Source organism: Bactrocera dorsalis, chromosome 5 (assembly GCF_023373825.1).
Source record: "Bactrocera dorsalis isolate Fly_Bdor chromosome 5, ASM2337382v1, whole genome shotgun sequence".
Lineage (NCBI taxonomy): Eukaryota > Metazoa > Arthropoda > Insecta > Diptera > Tephritidae > Bactrocera > Bactrocera dorsalis.
Window position 1 is genome coordinate 17021617 of NC_064307.1, and position 25284 is coordinate 17046900.

The 25284-nt window shown below is 37.5% G+C and overlaps 1 protein-coding gene across 2 annotated transcripts in view; it reads right to left on the reverse strand.

Annotated features, from left to right (window-relative positions):
* Window positions 1–25284, reverse strand: part of LOC105222472 (mucin-4) — a 136077-nt gene that overhangs the window by 64933 nt on the left and 45860 nt on the right. Inside the window, exon 2 of one of the 2 annotated variants that reach the window (XM_049456896.1) lies at window positions 831–1026. The exons of the other annotated variant lie outside the window; for it this stretch is intronic. Coding sequence (XP_049312853.1) covers window positions 831–1026 — 196 coding nt within the window. The remainder of the gene's footprint in view (window positions 1–830; window positions 1027–25284) is intronic. 2 annotated transcript variants of the gene reach the window in all.

The following is a 25284-nucleotide window of genomic DNA, read 5'->3' on the forward strand; positions in this document are numbered from 1 at the left end:
TTGCTCTTTCTTTTGTCTCATTATTGACATTGTAATTTTGACAGCTACTTGATTGGTGATTTTGTAAATAAATCAAATCGAACGAGATTCAATTTATGAAATTTGTAAACGGTTTTTGGTTTTGCTCGGATTGTGGAAGCTATTGCGGTTTCATCTGTACAATTTCTTAGGAGATTGTGGCGTTACCTCAGCTAACAAATATCATGGAGATATCTTGTGAAATTAAAAAGTATTTCATACAAGGACTGGATTTTAGTCGTTCAGTTTGTATGTAGTTAGTCCGATCTGAAAATTTTTTTCTATATTGCAGAGTTTGCTTAGAAAATAATCCGTGCCAAATTTCATGAAATTATTTAGACAAATAAAAAAGTTTTCTACATACAAGAACTACATGTGGATCGACCAGTTTGTATGACAGCTATATCTTAAAGCGGTCCAATATAGCGGTTTCGACAAACGAGAAGGGTCCTGAAGAGAAAAAAACAGTGTGCAAAATTTGAGATCGATATCTCAAAAACTGAGAGACAGGCGTGCGAATGAACATGGCCAAATTGACTTAGGTCGTTACGTTGATTATTTACTTTTTAGAGTTTCTAACTTAATATACCTTGTACAGGGTAAAAAACCAATCTGTATGAGGAACAAGGCTCCCTGAGTAAGACACAATATTTTTTAACTTTTAAAAGAACTCATTATTAACTATTTTTTGAGTATTTTACGAGTTCACTCCGTGAAAATGTCTGGTATTGTTTAAACTCATCGTAATTATCTTTGGGTTTACATCTGCTTCTATGCAACTTCTATAATAATGAACATATTGCCTCACTTACCGACTGAGCTGATGACATAAGTCGCCGGTGGTTTCAGCACGCTACGCGCATAGGCACCGCGTAGCACTTCCAGTGCGCATGGTTCGGCTGTCACCAATAGCATGCCGGGCGCCACATGACCGGCATATTTGAGCGCACGTGTTGCGGCTGTGAGTGGTGCATTCCACCAACATTGCGCGTTGGCGGCGAGAAAATTCTGAAAAATAAAGAAATAAATAATAAACCGTTAGTATTACATATATTAAAGTAAAGTTATTTGAAGAGTAAACTGTTGAGATGTAAAGGCTAAATACGAAGCTCAAAAAGCTATGATGACAAAAGGCATTCGTTCTAAATATACTTATAAGCTCTAAAGATGTTGATGCCGAGATAGATCAGATTTGTTAAGGGTTCATCTGACCTTCCACCTGTATTCGGAGAACTTATAGACTTATTCACTGCGGATGAATACTAGAGTCAAAGGTTTACGAAGTTAGTTCCGGTCAATTAAATTCAAGGATTGAGAATTATATGGTACTTTCTTTGTTACAAAGGATAAGATCGAAGCAAGATCGAGTTTATGCGATTGAAAATGGTCCTCTCTTCGGAATAATATGAGATCCGATTAAAGTATTTTTAGATTTCTTTAGTGGAGCAATGAATCCCGTAGAAAATGCAGAGGAGGTCAATTTTGATTCAAGCGATGGAGAACTATTGTGGGTGAACTGTGGTGGAACTCTTTGTGGTTGAACATGAGGTCATTTCGAAGTCCCTTAAGGCCCAGCATTGTGACGAATACCGTAAAAGATAAAGATTTAAGAAGGTCAAAACCATACTCGGTCAATACCGTCAATTTAAATTCAAGGGACTGAGAATTATACTGTCTGCGGTTGAACATGAGGCCAGTTCAGAATTCAGCAATTGCGAACTATACTCTCGCCGATTGGACATGAGATCAGAATGAACCCTTTGTAGGATACCCTTGTCTTGTAGCCATGACTACCTTAGAACACTAAGGTCTACCGAAATAAATACCGTGACTAAAAATTCAAGCGAGTGCAAACTAAACTTTCGATTTTGTGATCAGTGCAGCAATGAACACCGTAGAACAAGAAGGTTTACGGAGGTGAATGTATGAGATCAGATCAGAGTCAATGAAGAATTAGGATGGTGTGTATCTACTGACCGTCAATAATCATTGTTACACCTAAACCAGAATTAAGGAAAAATGAAATAGAGTTTGTCACGAGCTTCTAAGTACTCAAGGAACCCCACATGTGTCGCTGATCCATTTGTGAAACCGTCCTCAGGCTATCTTCTAAAATCGAAAGCTCGTTTCCGCACCTTGTTGGTATTTGGTTTTTTCGAGTCTTATTCGTAGTCATATTACTCATACGACATTCTCAAATAGTATTATCAAATTTTTAAATCACATAGTGGCATATCCCTGGCACGGTTAGCATAAGACGCCTGAAAAAGTTGCTATGAGCCCGGCCATAGGAAGCACTAATTACCATACTCGGTTACATGACTAAGCAAATGTGCTGTAGTCACATGTGTTATAGTATCGCGGTGGCTGTAACACAACCTCCATGCCGCGGCGCGGTGTAGTAGCAATGACCAGACACGCCGCAACGTCCACAACATGCATGGCACAAGGCGGTTCATTGTGTTGCACACACGTTGTTGTAATTAGCGCAACCTTTAATGGCAGCAGATAATAAAATGTTATTTATGTGCTGCTATCATAAATTAAGCGCAACAGCACTTGTTGTTGCTGCGGCTGCGCGGCAAAGACAAAGGCAGAAGTGTAATTTTGCATGCAACGCGCTTAAATGAATGCAACTGCAACATTATTAAATACCAAATGGAAGAGTGTGCGAAACTGATTGTGATGGTTGTTGCTACTTTTGTTGTAGCAGACATTTGCAGTGTTGCGCTCACTGTTGTGGCACATTAAGCGCTAAAGACTAAACACAAAACTAATGCCACGCCGCACGAGAAAAAAACCGTACAAATTGCAAAGCCAAATGAGCAAAACAGCAGCAACAACAGCAACAGCAATGAGCGTGTAAATAAATTTGCAAAACAGCAGCCACAGCACACATCAAGCGCGGTGGCAACGTGCCGCATTCAACACAAGCGCTGCCAGCGAATGGCCAGCGATTACTTGCACTTAATGCGCTGCTAAGTGTTGCTATTAAATAATGCGACTGTCGACGGCGGCGGCGGTGGCAAGTGGTGCTTTGCAGCAATACCGAAAATTAACCACTTGCAACTCCCAACCGAGAGGCGTCAAGTAGCCGAGGAAAGCGAAAATTTGCATTTGGCGGCACAGCGCCGAGCAATCATGTGGCATCGATGATTTATCAGTTGCACTGGCGATTTATCGCACGCCACTGATTGTGGCAGGCAACACACACAGTCACACCAACAATCGCGGCAGGCCCAGTGGCATGTTGCAGCTACCACTTTTTCCAAGACATTTCGCCAGCCTGCCACCTTTCCGATTGACTGCAGATAGGAATAAAGAAATTTCGCATTAAATCATTGCAAGTGTGGCGGCCAGCAAGCAGTGCCACATTTGCGGTGTGCGACCTTTGGCAACACGTGCAACAAAACAGCAGTCAGCAATGAGTTGTGGCAAAAAGGTAGCTGCAGCTACAGTATAATTGTCAATCTGTGTGTCTGCGCGTGTGTCTTGCTGCCACTTGAATCCCTATTATTCGCGCCATTGTGCTATTAAAGGGGCGTGTCCTGTCGTTTTCTGCTAGCCTTCAGGTGTCACTTTCCATCCATCAAGCATTTCTTTGGTGCGCTCACTGCCCGCTGTAGGTGTGAATCGTATAATTTAGGGTTATCAGAAGGTGTTTTTCGTAGCGTTGCAGGGTCATTTCGTTTAGCCCTTGTGGCAACTATTGCTCTTTGTTATTGCCAAAAGTGCACCACTTTGCCCATAATGATGCGAGAAAAGTGTTGATTCAGGCATTTAACCTAATCGTATGCAGTCGTTAGTCTCTATTACTTATAAACAATTTACAATTCACACTCGGTTAACTGGTTTGCTATGAGCTTATTACCAATAAATGCAACACAAGTGGCAATAACCTGCTGAAAAGTTTCCCTTTCTTAAGTCTAAGAGTTGCTCAGTTCCTAGTCCTAAAATGGTTGACTGAGAAATTCAAAAAATTTTGGGAAAACCGCAGAAAGGAATAATAAATCGACTCAGTCCTATTTCTTTCCATACAAACCCTTTCTACATACATATGTACATAAATATATCGATAAATAGACGTTGTAATTTAAGAACGTGCATCGTTGAGACTAGTCCTGGATCGCTTGATTACAAGTTTTTGGCGCAAATATTTCGTAAAATAAAGAAATAAGAAAAACCGTCGATTACAGACACACTTTTACAGAATGAGCCAAACTTTAGAAGTATTAGTTTTTATTAAATTTAGAGCAAGGTAAGCCTTACCACCAACAAAATTAATTTTCAATGGATCAATGCGTTCATATGCCTCATCTGATATTGCAAAGATTTCGTATAAACTAGAAAAAAATCTTAATACACAAATGTACAAGTACGTTTTATGGCATTTTACGTGCACATTACATTTCCCGTTGTATAAAAAAGGTTGCGTGTAAGCGTTTAATTCAGCTGACAAGGGCTTTGCCTCGATGAATTTATGAACCGTAACGCCATATATTACACGTACAGCTGTATGGCATCAACCGCACAACGACAGCGCGCAGCGAAGACGCACAAAATACGGCTGATTTCATACATACAAGTATGTATGTCTATAGAATGTATAAATATATACATAGAAATATAGATACGTTGCCACTCAATCATCGCTGCCAACAAGATCGGCCAAGCTACCGCAGCACCCGCAAACGTAGCAGACAAAGCGTGCGAATATGGCGAAAGCAATGCTACTTTGGCGCTACTTGCTGCCGCGATGAATTGCTTGTTGGCCAAAAGATTGATGGTTCGTGTGTCAAACGCAGCGAGTGACTGGAAAATGAATAAAGCAATGTCAAAGCGACATGTTAAGGACGTTATTGGCGCCATTCTTTGTTGCTATTCACTTCAGCGAACGTTCAATGCTATGCATTACAGTTATACGAATTGTCATTCGCGTTGAACGTGGAAAATTTAAACAAAAAAATATTTTGAAAAACATGTGATTTATTCTTGAAGTTGGCGGAAAATACTGAGGTTCACATAAAAGTACTTGGATATGATTTTAGTTACAGGCGAAAAGTTTCAGAATTTGTGTTGAAATAAACTAGTTATTAGATATATGACGGGTGATCCAAGTAGAGGTACTTTTTCCAATAACCTTTATTTGACAGGTCATGCGTGAGTCATGTCAAGCTGTCACGTTATTTTTGTTCAGTATTGTTTAGAATTTCATAATGGAAAGACTTACGCCTGAACAACGTTTACAAAACTTTCAACTTTATTAAGAAAATATATGTAGATATGTACGTTCTGTAAAGAATGTGTCAGGATCTTAAATTTAAAACGTATAAAATAGAGTTTGGGCAAGAACTGAAGCCACTCGACCTTCTCAAGCGATATCGCTTCGCTCTATGGCTTTTTGAAAAGTTTCAAGAACATCCGACGTATTCGAGCCAAATTTTGTTCAGTGATGAAGCCCATTTCTGGTCTCTTGAGCTCGTGATATCGGCCATATTCGACTTCAACATGACGGCGACACTTCCCACACATCGCTTCACTCAATGGAGTTATTGAGAGAACACTTCGGTGAGTAGATTATTTCACGTCTTGGGCTGGTCGATTGGCCACCAAGATCGTGCCATATCACACCGTTAGACTTTTTCCTGTGAGGATATGTAAAGTGTAACGTCTATACGAACAATCCCGCTTCGATTCAGGCCTTGGAGCAAACATTACACTTGTCATTTAGCAGTTAACAGTAGAAATCCTCGAACGAGTCATCGAAAATTGATGTCAACGGATGGGCCATCTGAGACATAGACACGGCAAAGAATGTTTTTTCGAATGATAATAATCATTCCCCATTAAATCGGAAGTTTCTTTATAGTTTTTAAAGATGTGAGGAACTTCGAATACATTTGACATATATAACCTAATATAGTCCTTATAAAATTAAGTCATATTCGTCTGCATTAATCTGAATTACTACAACACTTTGTATATACATATGTATAATTTATAAAGTAGAATACTGTTGAATATATAATTTTGTAGATTATAACAAAATTTTCTCAATAGTCTCTTCATTACTCGTTTATTTATGGTATGTGTGCCTATTAATTTGCTAGTCAAAGTGTTGGCACACCCGGTCATTAAATATAATATATCTGATTTTGTTGTCTAGTGTGTTTCGCATCATTTGGACATTTTCCACAAACAAAAGCAACAACATCAGAAGCATTCACAATAAATGAGCTGTCGTGTTTGCCATTGTGTTCATTTGTTGCGACTCAAATTATTGACAACATGATGCACATGTGTCTATTTATGAAAGACCCTGTAGGGAGAAATTTTGAAAATTTTTTTAATATGAAAAAACTTTGTTCTAGATATCTCAAGTCACACTACAAAAATAATTTAGATAATTTATTTTTATTTACAAATTTCAACATACCCTGTAGGAAATAATTTGAGAAAATATCATTTTAATATAAAAAGATTTTGTATTCCATTCCTCAGATTTAAACATATTTTTACGAACTGCTAGAGATTAAACGTATTTTTAAAATAATCAATATACCCTGTAGGAAATAGTTTTGAAAGCTAATTTTCTATTAAAAAAATGGCAATTTTTAACAAATATTATCATTTTCTAGGAAAATATGAAGAATAAGTCGGAAAAAATATATTTTCAAATTATAGATATAAATATATTTTTCAAATCGGACGGACCAAGAACAAAATTAATTACAATTCATAAAAAAAAAATTTCCGTAATTCATTTAAGAACCCATAATAAGATTATTTTTGCTGTTTTTCGAGATTTTCATGAGTTTTATAAGCAACGCGGTTGAGGGAAAGGGTAAAGTTACGAAGTCGCGAGGAAATATTTACAATAATAGAACTTCTAGGCAAACTTTGTCTTTATTTCCTGATTTTTGGAGTAGCATTAACGAGTTGAAAACAAATATAAGTTTCCACTTACTCTATAAGGGTTCTTCTCTGGTCCACCCAGTAAAATATTACAACAACTTCTTGAGAAAGATTTTGAAATTCTCGAGTGCCTTATAGCCTTTTGTTATTCCAAAATTTTTACGAATTTTAATAGTTATTGTAAAATTTTTTTCTTTGTTCCATCAAACTCAATTTCTTGATTAAATTTTATTTAGATAACTAGTGGATGTTTTTAGAAATCTTTTCTTCTGGTAAGCTGAGATAAGACTGGTATCTTTAACATATGTTCTTCAAGTGAGATCTGAACAAAAAACACTAAAGTTTCTTGGTTTTAAATTTATTAGGGTTGGCTCTTGGGGCATCAAATATGAGAGTTCGGCGAGAAAATGTTTACTGAAAAGCTTAGAAATCTCTTTGCCAGATTAGAATGTACGACAGACAGATATAGCCTGTGGAATATGTATTAGGCTGTTCAAAAGGGCTAATTATGTGACTTCCAGTAACAATATAAGAAAATAATTGCCTCAGTCTTGAAATGGACTAACTTTAATTATCTTCCTTGCGCACGCCGTAAACTTTTCGCTTAGAAAAAATCAAATATTCTAATATTATAGTTTATAGAAAAAGTTCACAAATTTGAAGTTCATAAATGTTTCCTACTGGCCATCACTCATGGATGTATGTATTACATTTGCCTCGTTTTTTACAAATGTGGCACGATCGTCAAAGCTACGGGTATGGCAAGTACTAACACATTGTTCTTGTAAATTGTTTGTGATGTTGTTGTATTTGGCTTGTCTTTTCGTAAAAATGTCAGTGTGCAGAATTCTTAGAGTTTTTTTCCGCAATGTGTGGACCGACTGCTGTGCTTGTTTGCTATTCCATGCGTACGCTCAGCCATTGGCGCTTGTTACGCCAGCGGGTGTTGCCACATTTGCCGGGCGCAGTTATGAATGCGGAAAAACTTAATAACAAGGAAGAGGCCAGAATAAGAAAAGTAAAAACTGATTGATTTATTGCACGCTGTGAAGGTTGGAATGCATTAGAATGGCATTTGTTTTGGAAGCGAATGCCGTGAAGGTCATGCGTGAGGTCAAGGGTTATTGGCTTCAAGCGAAAGAATGCGGTCATTATGGTATTTGCGCTTCAAAGTGGAAGAATAATGTTTATGCGTAAGCATATTTAAATTTTTAGAGCTTCACTTACAGTTAATAGTTATCGGGAAAGTTCCAAGTCCAACATTCTCTGGTAATAAATCAAGAATTAAGACAACTTCAAGACATTGCTTAAATATTGGCGGCATTTTTTGGGAGTCAAAAGGCCTACAACTCGCTGTAGAGTTGATTGATATATATTTTGATTCTATATCCATATACATATGTATGTAAAGATATACATATGTAAATGTATATATGTATGTATATACTTATATATCCACTCTTTTATACTTTTCTGCTGGCGGACTATAATCAATCAGTCAATTAATCGCAAATGATATAATGACATTTCCTGTTACCGAAGATTAATGTGGCACAAGTGACTGTATGTATGTACTTATGTCTGTACTTGTAGTATAGTGCTCCAGCTTTTGTGTCACCAACAGCTTTGGCGAGCAATAACTCATTTATATGAATAAAGTATGACTGTTATTGCTATAACTTTTCTGCTTGTGACAGCATTCTGTGTTTTAATTTCCGGCAGCAAATTGTCAAATTCATCATAATTAAAAATGAGAGCGTTGCAATTGTTGCAACGATTAATTGCCTACATAAAAGAGTATAGGGGATATTGCATATTGTAGTTAAATGAACTCCTAGAATAGCCTGACTCAAATATTAAAATACTAAGTAATACAAATTTAGGTGTTTATAGTAATTAAAAACTCCAGCATACAAGTGATTCAAAGCCTTCAAAGACGGTCGAGAGATCGTTGAAGACATGCCTCGTTCTGAGTTACCTTAGACCTCAAGCTTTTATATAAATAATTTGTGGAATCCTTGGGTTATTTAGTATAGAATTTGCCGCCCGAAAATTGTTTTGAAATATATAACAGGACATTTTTGTGTCTATAAAATAGAATACAATTTCATGCTATCTTTCGGGCTTTGGTTGCTCAGTGCTTTAATTAAAAAATACAAATAAAGTGCCTCCGAATGGAGGGTTCCTAGTAAGTATGTGAAGAAATTTCAAAAACGGCAATTCTGGCAAATCTGTTTATATTAAACGTGTTTTAAGGACAATCACACACAGACGTATACACAGAAACAACATGGTGACCGCCTAACCGAGTTCTCTGAGCGAAATTACACTTTAATATTTACCTTAGGTGGCCAAGAGCACAGCTAATCACTTTGATTCAAACAAATTGGAAATTTTGTCGGCTAAAATGTATGCCAACGATGTCAATTCCGCACAGTAAACACACATATACACCACAGAAAAAAATTACACGTTGCTCACGTTTCGCAGGATATTGCATGCAACACTCATGTTCACACACACACACACACACATACGAAGCTTAGGTGCAGCTCAAGGGCTTTGTAACGTATAATCCATCGGCCGACTGGCATCAAAGCCATCTAAGTAAACTGTTGAGCTGTGTAATCAATAACTCGATGTTGCATGCAACACGAGCAAGCAAACAAATGCTCAGTCAGTTGGAGGTCATGAAATGAAGCTTGTGCCTTCGACACATATCCATCGCCATTAGATTAATGTTTACTATGTGCCGCCAGACTGACCGTAACCGTCCAAATCATATGCGGCAGAGACTAAAAAATATGTTCTTGCACTGCATGAGTGTGTAAATGTGGGCACATTTCGTGTTGCACGAAACTTCTCAGCGTTTGTGGGTCAATTTGCTATGTCATATGCAGCTGTCAGCGCTCGGCTAGCTGAAAGTCAAGGAAAATCGTCAGAGTTTGCCATTTTATTAGATGCTTAATGGTAGCGTATTCGTAGCGTGTGTTGGCCAAATGCAGTATAATGTGTGTTGCATGTGGCACATATTGATCATACGTTTTGCTATTTTGAGGGCAGCATGCGAAGCCACAAGTCAAGCGTTGAGTTATCGTGAGAAAAATTGTGGTGTTTGGTATGACTCATAATCTTCACTGGTTATTGGTTTGGGTTTAGGGGAAATTTTTTGGTTTTATGGAAGCCTTAGAAAATTGAATATAAAGAGACTCTTATATATTTATTCATATTGATTTAATGTATGGTAAGTGGAATTGGTCGGGTGTCTTCTTGCTTTACTCTAGCACCTAAAACCTAACTGTTTCTGTTACTTAGCTCTGTGTAAGTTATTTACCGTATATCTACTTAAAATGCAAAACAACATAACATCACTTTTCTTAAGTTTATAGCCAAAGGAATAAGGATATAATAGAAAGCACTGATATTAAAACAAAATTTGCGTTTTGGTTATAAAGTGGTTATATATTGGTTATTTTATTGGTTATATATTGGTTATATAGTGGTTATAAGATTAATAAATGAGGAATGTCGCGGTGCACATTAGGTCTATTTTGCCCTCTCCTATACCACAAGGACTCACTTAGCCCCAGCATTTTGATAAAGTCTAACATTATGTAGCGGTTATATGGTGGTTATATTTGAGAGCGGATGCTGAAAATTTTATGCAACATATGATGTGAATAGTAAGCAACAAAAAACGACTTTTTAAAATAAAGAGAGTTTTTTGAAACTTTAATCATTGGCTCTAGACTTGACTATGTGTCCCAAATTTTCTTTAAAAATTGTACTTTCTCTATTTGGCAAGAAAATTCTCAGCAGATTATTGGTTATTATTGAATATTAAATGAAATTGATCAAAAATATCTCTCCCAAATCATTAGTATTTCTATTGAAGCTGTTGGAATATGATTTTAAACTTCGATTTCTTTTTATTATTCGAATAAATCTCGAGCTTTTCACGTAGAGTTTGTGAAAATACTGAAAATACTAAACCTAGAGCTCCAAGCAATGGATGAAAGGACTAGTAAATAATTGTCTTTATTTGAAAGGTATTCACTCCAAAACGAAGAAAGAGTAAATCAACTTAGCTATCGGCCTACCCTTCTAGTAAAAAGTTTGATAGCGTGAGTTGAACAAAGACATGAGGATAAGTAAAGTGTTTTTTATTAGGGCTCTTCAAAAGTAGATCGATGGAGATAGAAAACGATATTTTTGCCTGCTCGTTTGACATTTCTCTTCAGCGGCATGAAATCACTGAAGTTCCTAAGGGTTTCCTCAAAGATGGTGAAATAATGTCCTGATCTCTTAGTGGATATAACATTATATTTCACGATAAACCTGAATTATATTCAAGGTCACAGTGGTATTCCTGGTTACTGTAAAACATATGAACTAGTCAGAACAGGCACCACCCTACACTTTGTGCCCATTAAAGAGAGCATATATGTATATGACTCTGGCTACTTTTAGATGTTAATCGAGTATTGGTGGAGTTAATCCCAAACTTGCTGAACAAAGTGGCGTGTATCGAATACGGACCGCAGTGCCGACTATAAAAATTCAAAAGAAATAACATGAGAACTCTAATAGTTGCTTCCAAGTTACTGTCTAATTGGGAAGCATGCCAGTAGAAGACTGGAAAGACCATATATTACAGCGAAGCTGTCAAGTGGTAGAAGCTGTTAAGAGTTACAGGAGAAAGATACCATAGAATATCCTCTATACGACTGCAAAGCTTTGTAGTTATAAGAAAATAAGCGTCAACTATTGGTCGATGATTCGTGACAGTGTCTCGGAAGTTGCATATTAAAATTTTTTGAGTTGATGAACTTCAACAGCGGCTCATAATGGTTCAGAAAGGATATAATAGAGTGAGAAGATTTTAGTCTTTAGTCTAGATCTAGGTAGTATCACAATGGGTCTCCTAAAGACCTACGACCTCTACTCTACCTATCTGCCTTCTCTTTTCAGCAATTATGTGACTAATGTATACGTAAGAAAAGAAGATAGCAATATTTTTCGAAATTTTAAAACCCGCTCCGTAGTCTTTGTTTCGATTTTCTATTTGCTGCAATCATTAGTAGTATTACAAATGATGGCATAACTGTCTCCCCTTGTATCTTTTTAAACCTTATTTGAGTCTTTAACTTTATCTAAGCATTTTAGCCCAATTATGCCTTTAAAAAGAACCGTTATATGCAACAAATATGAAAGTGGGTGCGATAAGCTGTCAAATATCGTGACTGCGTTCATATTAGGTGTTGCTTCAACATTATTTTTCTTTGTAAGACAATTGTTTGTGTGAAATTCGTGGAAAGTGTGAGATATTAATTTTGGCGAAAATGATATTTACCTCATTAAATTTCGAACACAACAACAACTGCTAATTGAAAGCGACATTTGTTTGGCGAGCATTTCACTGAAAGTCCTAATTACGGCTGTGTACTTTGCATTTTTCACACGCCAACGTGAATGACACTCAACAACTGGATATGGGACAACGCGCAACAACAACAACAACAACAATATAAAAATATTAACAATAGCAACAAAAAAAATTTACAACAACAGCAAGAGCAGTGTAAAAAGAAAAAAAATAAAAACAACAACAATAATTGTTACAACAACAACAAATATTAGTAATTGCAACAACAACAAAATGTTACCAACAACATTGCCAACAACAACAAGCACATTTTTAGCAACCACAAGCACATTGTTAACTATAACAACAACAAAAATATTTCAACAACAACAATACAACTTTCAGCAACAACAAATAGCTGTCAATAAAGTGAACGATCAATGCGGTTTGGCTTGCCAATAATGGCAATGCGAATTCAGACAGCTGGTGGCAAACGAAATGTGCGTTGCCACTGCAACTGCCCCTGCCAATAGATATGAGGCAAGTTAAATGAGCATCATTTAGGAATGTGCGTTCACCTCAGAAAAGCGTCCATATGAGATACATAGCGAAATGAGATAAATAAATAAACGATGAAATTGCCGCATTGACGTGGTGGCAACCACACACACACACACACCTATGCAAGTCAGCGTGCAACAATGGCGAGAAATGTAACTTAGCCGCAGTGGGAGCCGCATTTAAGAGGCATTTTCACTTTTCAACGTTGAAATGGAAAGCAAACCCATATTTACATCACTTTTCGATCATTATTACCATTGTTGTTGTTATTATCATTATTGTTGTTGTAGTTGTTTATTTATTATTGCGCGCTGTCGTTGTTTTTAGCAGCGCACTAATGAACCTAAGCGGCAAAAGTGTCACATCATACAAAAATAACACAAAACAACAACAAAAACACTGATAAATAACAACAACAAAATTGTATGTGTGCAACAAATAGCATCGATATGTCATAAATACATATTGTAGACGAACGAGACGATCGCAAAGTGGTCATCATGCCACATATGAGGCAAGCACTCGCAGCTGCGCACACACACACACAAACATATTCACTTAACTGTATGAACATATGTATGTGTGTGTGAATGCTGATAGAAGCCAGTCGTTGACTGCGAAAAGTGCATGCTTAAATATTGGAATTAAATATTTGTGCAGCAAAAGGCACTGTGGCAGCAACACAACTACATAAGCACCTTTGCACTTACCTATGCGTGTGTGTATGTGTGTGTCTGTATCTTATTTCAGCGCCTTTTTGTACCGTAAAATATGCACGTAAGTAGCTGCGAAAGGTTCGAAGCATAAAATATATTGATCCGCTGTTGATGTTGGACCGCTGACTGGTTGGTGAACCATTCGATCGCTGGTGTAAGTGTTGCAAATGGGAAAAACAACAACCGCAACAATGACACTTTGACATTTGTGCGCGCAACTTTAAGCGTCATGTCGCGACAAGGTCCGCGCTCTGGCGCTGATGTTGTTTGTTGGTGCTGTTGTTGTTAGTGGCGCGCCCTAAAATGCAGACATGTCGTGCGCTGGTGGTTTGATGATGGGCGCAAACAAAAGTGAAACTAATTTTCCGGCAGCGAAAAACTTTTTATTTTTTTGAGACATTTCATTCGAGGTTTATTGGACCATGTAAAATAGACAGAGAAGCGGATTCTTGAAAATAAATGTAGTGATCTATATACATATATGGAGGTTCCTGGGATTCCTTACAGTGTAATCGGCCTACTGAGCGTACTATTCGTAACACCACCACTCATCACGCATTCATTTTTGGATAATATTCGACGGAATAGACCACATTCATCACGCAATCAAGAAAATATAGCAGCCGTAGCTGAGAGTGTACACGAAGACCGTGCATAGTCGATTAGGCGCCGTTCGCGGCAACTTGGGCTGACGTATAGAACGATTTGGAGCATCTTACACCGGGATCTTAAATAGAAGGCGTACAAAATATAGCCTGTGCAAAAACTATTCATGATGGCCGGTCGATTGACCACCAAGCTCGTGTGGTATCACACCGTAAGATTTTTTTTTTGTGGGGATATGTAAATTCTAAAGTCTGTGCGGACAATCCCGCATCTTTCTATTCAGGCTTTGAAGCAAAATATCACGCTTGTCATTAGACAGTTACCAGTTGGAATGTTCGAACGAGTCATCGAAAATTGGACTCAACGGATGGACCATCTAAGACGTAGCAACATTTGAAAGAGATAATCTTCAAAAACTAAATGTCAGAGAATGTTCTTTCGAATGATAAAGAGAGCATACAGAGCAGCTTTTTACGATCCACAGTATCTATATATTAACTTCCAAGTTTCAACATGTTAGCTTTGGCTCAACAAAGTCTTTGTTTCATCACTAATTTAAAAAAGTCCAAAAGCATGTCAAACGAGTGTTTTAGCTCGTTTGTCGGTGTAAGCCTTTTGAATGGCCTCTACGTCTGCATAACGCTTTCCTTTCATGGGCAAATGTATTTTTCCGAAAAGGAAGAAGTCGCACGGTGCCATATCAGGTGAATACGGGGAGTGGTTAATGGTTAAAATGTGATTTTTGGTCAAATAATCGGTCATATGATGTCCTTCGAATGTTGGATTCTAAGCAATTTTTGGTCGTCAGTCAATTTGTGCGGATCAAACCGTGCACAGACTTTTCGTAAGCCCAAATGTTCTGTCAAAATGCGATAGATCGATATTTTGGAGATGTGCAATTCCATTTCCATGAGTTTCAATAATAATTTCGGCTGATTTTTGATGAATTCACGCACAGTTTCGATGGAATTTCCAGTGATCACGGATTTTGTTTGGCCCATGTGTTGATCGTCATTTATGTATGTCCTCACGACCACTTTGAAAACGTTGAAACCACTCGTGCACTCTACTACGGGATAGGCAATCATCGCCATAAATTTGATTTATCAATTGAAACGTTTCGGTAAGAGAGGGTCAATTTTTGCCAATAGGAGAGGAGTTGTTTTCTAACAGAATATCGCCAGGTTACACACAGGAATAGTGACTCGCCAGAAGCTCCGAGAGTTTGGGAGGAAGTTATTTATGCATCCACTTTATAGTCCGGACTATCCACCAAATGATGACTATCTATTTCTGTCTATGGCGAATGATTTGTAGATATTACGATACAACTCCTAAATTACTGGGATTTATGAAGCCATCGTTAGTTTCCTGGACATCATGAGTTTTCTAGTAAGAACGAGCCAAAATTAAAGAGACAGTCATTTGAGTTCTAGATAGAGATTCTGTATGTACTGATATCACTGGGAAGACACAAATTTTTGATAAGATTGGAGGATAGAGACTCTTATATTGTGTACGGCGAAGTAAGAGGTTAAAAATCTGAAAAATGATCTATTTTTATTATCCCTAAAGAAGCAATGACGGTTCGGACTTCCAGGATTACTGAGTTTCTACTACATTCTAAATCTCCCTGTCATTGAAACATTATTTATGTAAGAGAAGTCTGCTTTATTGCCCAGCTGAATAACTTAAAATTAAAACCGCTAAGACAATTAAGCTTGTTTTTCCCAATTTCGAAATTGAATAAGGGTAAATCAGAGAACCAACATCCAAACTGAGGCGTCAATAAAACTAACAGTACAATTTAGTTTTTCTGTTGGTCAGCAAAGTATTTATGCATTTCGGCATTTGAATGGACAATACAAGCAAATGAGTAAACAAAGTTTTGCTGTTGTTATTTGTGGTTGTGTGGCACAGAGTGCGCTTGTGCGACAGTGAACATGACACGCGTACTAATTGCGAACGTTTTTGGGCAACAGTGCCACTTTGAGCTTGCCACAGTTGAAGACCAAGCATCGACATATGTATATTTGTACTCAAATCCAAACAATACATTCATACATATACACATATGTATATATATATATATATGTATGTATATATTTAAAGCCAATATATTTGCATTGCACCATTTTTGGAAGTTTTCTAATGTGTTTTGATACGTGTGTCTACAATGGACGTGCAACACGTACCTTTTTCCGCCAATAAATGCAAAAGTGCCATTTATTGTTGTACTGTTGTCGTTGTTGCTGTTGTTGTGTGTGTGTGTATGGCACATTGGGTGGCGTGTCTAGTAGTAGTTTAGTGGCAAGATATTTATTTGCAACAAATGGCAAATTATTGTTATTTTCGCGGTTGGTTAGTCAAATGAAGTGTTCGTTTCGTGGAGGCCATGCGGGATCGTGTTGTCGCTGCTTGTAGGCGATGCACGATGTAATAAAAAAGGCGGAATGGCTTGGACAGGCGAAAATTTGTCGTTAGGCATTAGATAAATTGTAGGGTTGCAGTTATAAACTTGTACAATGTACATACATACATATACATATATTTTTGTAAATCTTTTTAGATTAAATGGCTTGCGTTGAGGAAGTATGCAACTTCCGTTATACGAGTGTATCATTGCATCTGATTAAAAGTTGAAGATATTTTGTTAGCAAAGTAAAAAAAAGATGGCGATATAAGTTAATTACGGAAAGAGTCTAGATAATTTGACCTATGAAGTATGAAAAAATAGCATTCATCAAAAATATGCCAATGCAACAACAACACAAAACAAGTCTCGAAGCCGAAAACAGGTACTTGATAACTTGAAAAAGTCAACAGTTTTTCAAAGATTTAAAAAAATGTCTATTTTTGTTTATTTACTATGGATCTTTAACATCTATAATAACTTATAATAAATTCAGCCAGGGGTATCTGTCTTATGGACTCGTTAATAGCTTCAGACATTTTTTAGAAAGCCATCACAATACCAAAGTCTACCACAGTACGGTATGTATTCTATTGTATGTTACTGCTTTGGGTAACAGGCTACAGTAGGTCCGCCTTTTACTACTGGCCAGAGATACCATTGGTTCTTACGCTGTCGAAAGATCTTTTTGACACAAAGTGGACTTGAAGAGGTCTAGTGTGCTCTTCATCCTCAGAAAGTTAGCTCTTTCGTAGTAGTAATGGTTTTAACTGAGTTTGAGTGTAAGGTTGAGAGTTGTAAATAGATTTTTGGAAGTATACGAGATGGGACCACATTAAACTGACTTTTTCGAAACGATGCCCACGATTTCTCAGGTTCTACTGGACCGATTTACTAGAAAATTTTATAGAGGATTCTTTGTAGACTTGTCTATGGTTGGAACTAGCCCCATCCCCAAATTTTTATTATTATTATTTTTAAAAATTCGAAAAAGTCAGAAAAAGTGACCCAAAAACAATTTTTTTTTAGGCAGTCGCCATTTTGTGAAAATTTTTTTCCCACTTTTCCGTAGTTCGGACCATTGCGACATTATTCTAGATTAATAATCTTTTTTTCTTTTTGGTTTCAGATAACTACGAGGGTTGAAATCATGGGCATGGTCACGTGGAAATTTTTAGAGGCCCCCCACTTCGACAGCTCATAATTTTTGAAATTTTTTACTTTTTTTAGTTTTTAATTTTTTTCTCTACTCTTCTAAAATTAACAAATAACTAATAAAAAAATGGATGGTAAAAATATTAATTGCCTTTTTTTTACGACGCTTTAAAAATTACCTGAAATTCATGCTTCTAGAATACCCTCTTAACGCTGGCTTAAACATTTCGGGAGCTCAGACTTTTAGTCATCCCTTAAGCTGGTAGGAATATACGTACATAAAACGTCTAAGCGGGTTCAAGGCGCTTAGTTGGTGTGGTGCTACAAGTGTAGCCAAGTCCTTCTCACCTGGTCTCTCCAACGAAGTGGAGGTCTTCCTCTGCTATCTCCGGCAACTACTGCGTCGAATACTTTTAGAGCTGGAGTTGTTGGTGTTAATGCTGGTTCCAAGATAGACGAAATTATGACAGTCAACAGTGACAGTGGGAGCAAAGTCGCGAGTGCGATGACTGTTTGTTTGATTTCTTCCTTTCATTGGGGGTGTTTTTTATGTAGTGGTTCTTAAACTCACAGCACAACCCTGGGGAGGGATGGATAATTCGTCTTCTCGCTTTAGCTCGCCTTCAAACGGATGTTTTTTGGCCACCCAGACGAGATTTCGTCTAAGACCGGAAGTCGTGAGCTGCTTAATCCATATGTAAAAGAGTCGTTTCTAGCCACTCACAAGTGAATGACGGTCAGAGAACTTTCCTCACTTGCGGGAACTTCTAGATAAGAAGTGAGAGGTTCGCGTATATACCGACAGGCATACAGACAAACTTAGCTGAAGCGATCACGTCACTTTGATCATTTATATACATACATATATACTATTATAGTTAGAATCTCTGACGTTTTCTTCTGGGTAGGTTCAAACTCCTTGGTAAACTTAATATAACCTGTGAAGGGCATACTAACTTAATATAGTATTAATATTGCTAGAGTGACGTCATTGAACAGCTGATATTAGCTAATGCAACAACAACAATACGAAGTACAACAAATGATCCGTAATATAACCAGCGTTTCCTCTGTCTTCTTGTTTATTTCTGTGAGATAACTGCCAGGTGATGCAAACGCTTTAGCTTAATTGCTGCTGCAAGTAATTTAATGTATTTAGTACAACTTAATCTAAATTACAAGAATACTCATTACGATTGCGTCAAGAAAAGACACGAGGTAAAAATTTGAATACACCAACTCTTGAGTAAGCGCTCGCCAAGCAGCCAAGCGAAGCTACCGTTACAAGTAGGGTTTTTTCATAAAACACATATATGTATATGTATGTGTATGTACATATGTCTGTGTGTATATATGCATGCATGTATGCTTAAAAGTTCGCTTAAATATGCAGTTACGACTCACAGCTGTTGGGTCACAGTGCAAACGCAATAATCACTTGAAATGTGGTTGCCACTCAACAGCATTTGTAAATCGCTGCCACTTTCGGGCATTCAAGATGCTATCTTCATAAGCATTAGCCGCTCTCAAAGGCAAGTCATTGTTAATATACGAACGAGCTACGCTGAGGCTCGGCCTGCTGATATGCTTATTCATATGTATATGTGTGCATATGTATGTGTGTGTTTATATTTCCATGCATGTGTGTGTGTATAACATTGAAGCACTTTATGCATCTGTGCAACATGCCGAGCAGAACAAATGCGGGGCACAAACAAGATTATAAAATTTACCGCCTGCAGACAGAAAAGCAAACTGTAATATGCATATATAAACAACAACACAAATAACATCAGCAACAACAGTAATTGTAACTAAAGTAGTTGGAGTCGGAACAATTGTTTTAAAAGCGATTTGCCACAGTTCAAGCTTAGTTTGCAATGGTGAGGGCAATTCGGTTTGGGCTACGAATTTATATACTGCTCGCTTTCGAGTGTTTGTATGTGTGTGTGTTTGTCGACACATACATAAGTACAAATGTGTAGAGTGCATACTTCAGCAGCCCGCATGCTCCGGTTTAAGTTGCGGCGTGGGGGAGTTTTGCCGGGGAAAACAGAAGCAAATTACATTAACTGCTTGTTGTTGTTGTTTTTTCACTACCTATAGCGCACACTTGATGTTTTTGTAGGTATTTTTAACTACAGTTAAGCACATACATACATATACAAGCGGTATTAAGCCGCTGTGTCATTCTGTTTCACCTACAATCGCTCCTACCAGCATTAGTGTTGTACAAAAACACCAATAAACAACTAAAATGTACTTTGTGTGTATAACATTACAGTTAAGTAGCTCAATTTTGTTATTTAAAATATTGCCGACATTAAATGGTGTCACCACTGCCACCGTTTTTGTTTCTCTAGTAGCTGCTGTTGACAGCTGGGGACTCTCATGCTCATTTCAACACTTCAAGACAGGGGGATTCAAATTAAAAGTTTCTCACATTTATTAGAAAAACTCATACATTCGTGCATATTTATGTATATTTCACAGCGGGGTTTTAACATATTTATTTTTATAAATGTATGTATATATGTATATTTATTTCTTTTAATATATATATTATTTTTATTTTTGACCCACCCTAATATATTTATTTATATGCTTCGGAAAACTAAGATTGTAAACGGCTTAATGAATGGATTATTTGTCACCCTAAGAAAGTCGATTTTACAAACGGCCGGAATCAGGACAATGCCACGCCCACAAATATTTTTAACTATAATAACCGCGCCACTGACAAACAGGGTTTATCCGGAAAGTTATATGATTGTTTTTCGCACTGCGCGCAATGACTAGATGCGGTAGAGGGGTTCCTAGCTAACAATCGAGCGGCTGGTCAGTTGCCTCCGAGCACCTGGAGAGTCAGGGCAAACATTTTCGCGCGATGTGTTTCTGTGAATGGTGGATGGTGGTTGTCTTTTTTGACATCAAAGGCATAGTTCACCATGAATTTGTTCCTCCTGGACAAACCGTGAACCAAGTTTTACGTGGAAGTCCTCAAGAGACTCAAACGAAGGGTCAATTGGGTCCGACAAGACATCGCAGCAGGTTGGAAGTTGCACCACGACTATGCCCCGGTTCACACCCTCTTTCTTGTGAACAGCTACCTAACCAGGCCGGCATCCCAACGCTTCCGCAGCCGTCCTACAGCCCGGATGTGCCTCCCCGAAGTTTTGTTTGTTTTCTTGCCTGAAAAGGCCGATGAATGGAAAGCTTTTGAGATTACAGAGGGGATCCAAGCAGTATTGAGCTCGGCTCTTAAGGCCTATTCTGGATAATGCCTTCTGCAACGCCTTCAATGCTTCATAATGCGCCAAATCGTTGAAAAGAGACGAGAAAAAGAAATAAAACGTTATTACTTCACCGATTACAAGGCAGCTTTCAATAGCCTGGTGTGTAAGGGATCGTGAGATTGTCTCATTGTCTGAGCACATGTTTTTATACTAAGCGAGTCAAGAAAATTCCTTATTTTGAGACCTCTGCGATGACGTCAAGGGGGTTATTTTACGCAGGAGCAGGTGGTTTTGATAATTGCCATTATATCCTGCTGATTGTCTCTGCATGGATTTTGCTTTTCTTGGCACAGCCATCAACAGCAATAATGTTTCCAACTAATTAGAATGTAGAGCCCTCTTGACAGACAAATCTAACACTCTACATATCTCTCATAGTATCGTATTTCTGTGTGGCGCAGATGCATGGACGATATCAGAAAGCGCTTGGAGTGTTCGTGAATTTTACGCCAGATCTTTGGTCCTCTGTATGTTATCGATGACTACCACATCCCGACAAACGAAGAACTGCTCCACGATATTCGATTCGAAAGGTATTAGATTCCAGAGTAGGTAGTAAAAGACTGTCTACATCAGTGTCACCGATAGCGAACCTTAGTAGAAGCAGCTGTGACGACACTTAGTGTACGAGACTGGAGAAGGCGCTTGGAAAGCAACGAAGGAAGCGTAAAGGATTGATAAGGCTAAGTAAGGAAGAATAATAAAGTTCCAGATCAGGATAAAAAAGCAGTTGGACTCTTCAGTCTCTGGTTCTAATGTATTTATCGATCGATATATACAAACTTTCTACACGAGAATATACTGAATCAGACATCGTCAACTGTTCGTAAATATTAAATTTGATGATATTGTATGTTAGACTTTATGAATTATAGAGCAGTATTAAACACACATAATTCATACTTAAATTCAGTCAACGAAATTATCTTACAACTACTGACCTTATAAACTCTTAATATCAGAAAAAGGTTGTTATGTAATATAATTTTGTCAATGCAATAATTATTATTTATGGTTGGTGCTTGTTTGCTGCCAGATTACTGCCAAATATATCAAGACTACTCATAAAACGAAGATTACATAACCTCAAATGACATCATATATGAGCACAACGCCAACTAATCTAACAGATATTCCTCCATGATACATATCAATATGTACATTTTATTGCCAGGGCAGAGCCCAAAGGAGCACTGCGTGGCAGCGTACGAAATGGGATTTTCCTTATCGCACATTTAGAGCATTTTTTGGCTGCCACACTTTTGCAATTTGCAATATATTTTAAAACTTATTGCACTCATATGCCAGTGACAGTTATTTACTTGCATCTGCTAACACCCATATTTACATAGAAGTATTGCGCTGAAGTTGCCAAAGGCCATTTGATGGCTGGAAAAAGGACAACACAGTGCGGAACATAAGAATATAGAAGCAATAACGTCACGCTGAGAAGTAAGAAGTGTTACATACATATATACATATTATATGCCTTCAGGAGTTCCGAAAATGCACCTCGATTGTGTATGGAAAAATAAGTACAGTTATTCAAATATTGCATATTTAGAGGAAGGCTTATGTTCTTTTTCAAGTGCAAATGAAATACTTTACTTTACTAGGGTTGTTCCTAAGCATTAGTATTTGACAGATCACGTGGGATTTCAGACATGGTGTCAAAGAGAAAGATGCTCAGTATGCTTTGACATTTCATCATGAATAGACTACTAACGAGCAAACGCTTACAAATCATTGAATTTATTACCAAAATCAGTGTTCGGTTCGAAATGTGTTTCGCGCTTTTTTATCGACAAAATTTTGTTCAGCGATGAGGCTCATTTCTGGTTGAATGGCTACGTAAATAAGCAAAATTGCCGCATTTGGGGTGAAGAGCAACCAGAAGCCGTTCAAGAACTGCCCATGCATCCCGAAAAATGCACTGTTGTTGGTGTGGTTTGTACGCTGGTGGAATCATTGGGACCGTATTTTTTTCAAAGATGCTGTGGAACGCAAACGTTACGGTGAATGGCGATCGCTATCGTTCGATGCTAACAAACTTTTTGTTGCCAAAAATGGAAGAACTGAACTTGGTTGACATGTGGTTTCAACAAGATGGCGCTACATGCCACACAGCTCGCGATTCTATGGCCATTTTGAGGGAAAACTTCGGACAACAATTCATCTCAAGAAATGGAAACCGTAAGTTGGCCACCAAGATCATTCGATTTAACGCCTTTAGACTATTTTTTGTGGGGCTACGTCAAGTCTAAAGTCTACAGAAATAAGCCAGCAACTATTCCAGCTTTGGAAGACAACATTTCCGAAGAAATTCGGGCTATTCCGGCCGAAATGCTCGAAAAAGTTGCCCAAAATTGGACTTTCCGAATGGACCACCTAAGACGCAGCCGCGGTCAACATTTAAAATGAAATTATCTTCAAAAAGTAAATGTCCATGAACCAATCTAACGTTTCAAATAAAGAACCGATGAGATTTTGCAAATTTTATGCGTTTTTTTTTTAAAAAAAAGTTATCAAGCTCTTAAAAATCACCCTTACTTTACTTTACTTAGGGTTGTTATTAAATTTACAAGTAGATACATAAAATTGTATATAATTCTCTTCAAACGTTAATGCCGATTTTCGATACTACTTCAGTAGAAGATATCGCAAGTTCGCCCCTGATATTATCGATTTAGTAGAAAGTACTACAAGAAAAATCTGTCTTGTCGATCACCCTAATGAACTAACTACAAGGTTATTATGTGAACATGTTTTTAGATAATATTCCTATGTTGACTCACATATTGATTTTTTTAAAAATATTTGCTTGCAACACGGCTCAAGCTGTCAAATACGTTGTCAAGCTCAAGCAGGATCAAAGTAACTGTGAAGGTTTCGATGCCTTGAAGGCATTTTGTGTGAGAGTGTAATCACTTGGCTACACTACGAATATGAAGAAAGAGTTTTAAGCGATTGCTGGCTATGTAAATTTTTTAAACTTCCTTTAAAATGCTGTATTTTGTTTTGCGGCCTCTCTTTTCATTATATTTCATGAGCAAATTGTTCGACTCTGATATAATGTGACCCAATTGACCCATTTTTGTGCATCGCATTCTTAATAAATCACGATCTTTATCTCATTGGGAACAAGAAATTGTGCCAAAAATATGAAGCTAAGCTAAGTGTTTGAGAGAAAAATACCCCACCATTACATACAAATGTATTGCGATTAAATTCAACCAACAAATTGAGTAAAGAAAATTTATCGGATAAACAAGCTTTTAATATGGATCTAAGTAAGTTTTTGTGCCGCATGGCTGTGATACCGGACCAGGAATTCTCTTTCCAAAAATAGTCCAACGGTGTTAAATCGTACCTTCGAGACCACACTATAGGCCAACGTTGCGAATGTGAATGCGGCTAATCAAAGCAGATCTCCCTCTCGATAAATTGACTGTTTTCTGTGGCTGTTGAAGCATGTGGCTTCGTCTTGTTGTTGGAATCGAAATATCGTCTACATCAACATCTACCAATTCAGGAATCGAATATCGTCTACCTCAACATCCACCAATTCTTCAGGTAACCTATGCACAAGAGATGCTCCATTGTTTTTCCTTTATTCTTTACTCTAGTCCACTTGTTTTCCTTTGTTCACCTTTATCTAGGGCAATGTTTCTTTGTGCTTTACTCTAGACCATTCCGTGTGGCGTGTGTCGCCTTCCGATAGTGACCAGTTAGTATTCCGTTGATGTTCCTACAATCTCTTCTATCGAGTGCCAGTTTACGTTTATGTTGACTCCATCAATAAGACTAACTCCCAAACAAGGATTGTCCCATTTATATTTAAGAATATTTATATTTAAGAAATCTTGGCCAAAATAAAATTTATCTATGGAGGAACTCTTGGCTTCATACATTTATAGTTTTGGGACAAAGGAAAAACGAGCGTTATATTCGATCTTATTTGTTTAGAGATAAGGGGAGGATCCACTCTCAGCACCAAAAACATGTACTTATTTTGTCTGTTAGAGACTCTCTTGTCTTTTTGAGTAAAAAAAATGTTAAAACATTTACAGAAGAATAAGCTGTAACAAACTGCCTCATAAACGGCAGGGAAACTACTGTATACCGCAGTTACTTGTTGCTCTGGTTTTTGTTCACTTCACACGCCCCCCCAAAATGTAGGCAACGTTTGCTGTAATGTAGACTTTAAGGCAAATTTATTATTAAATGTATTATATATAT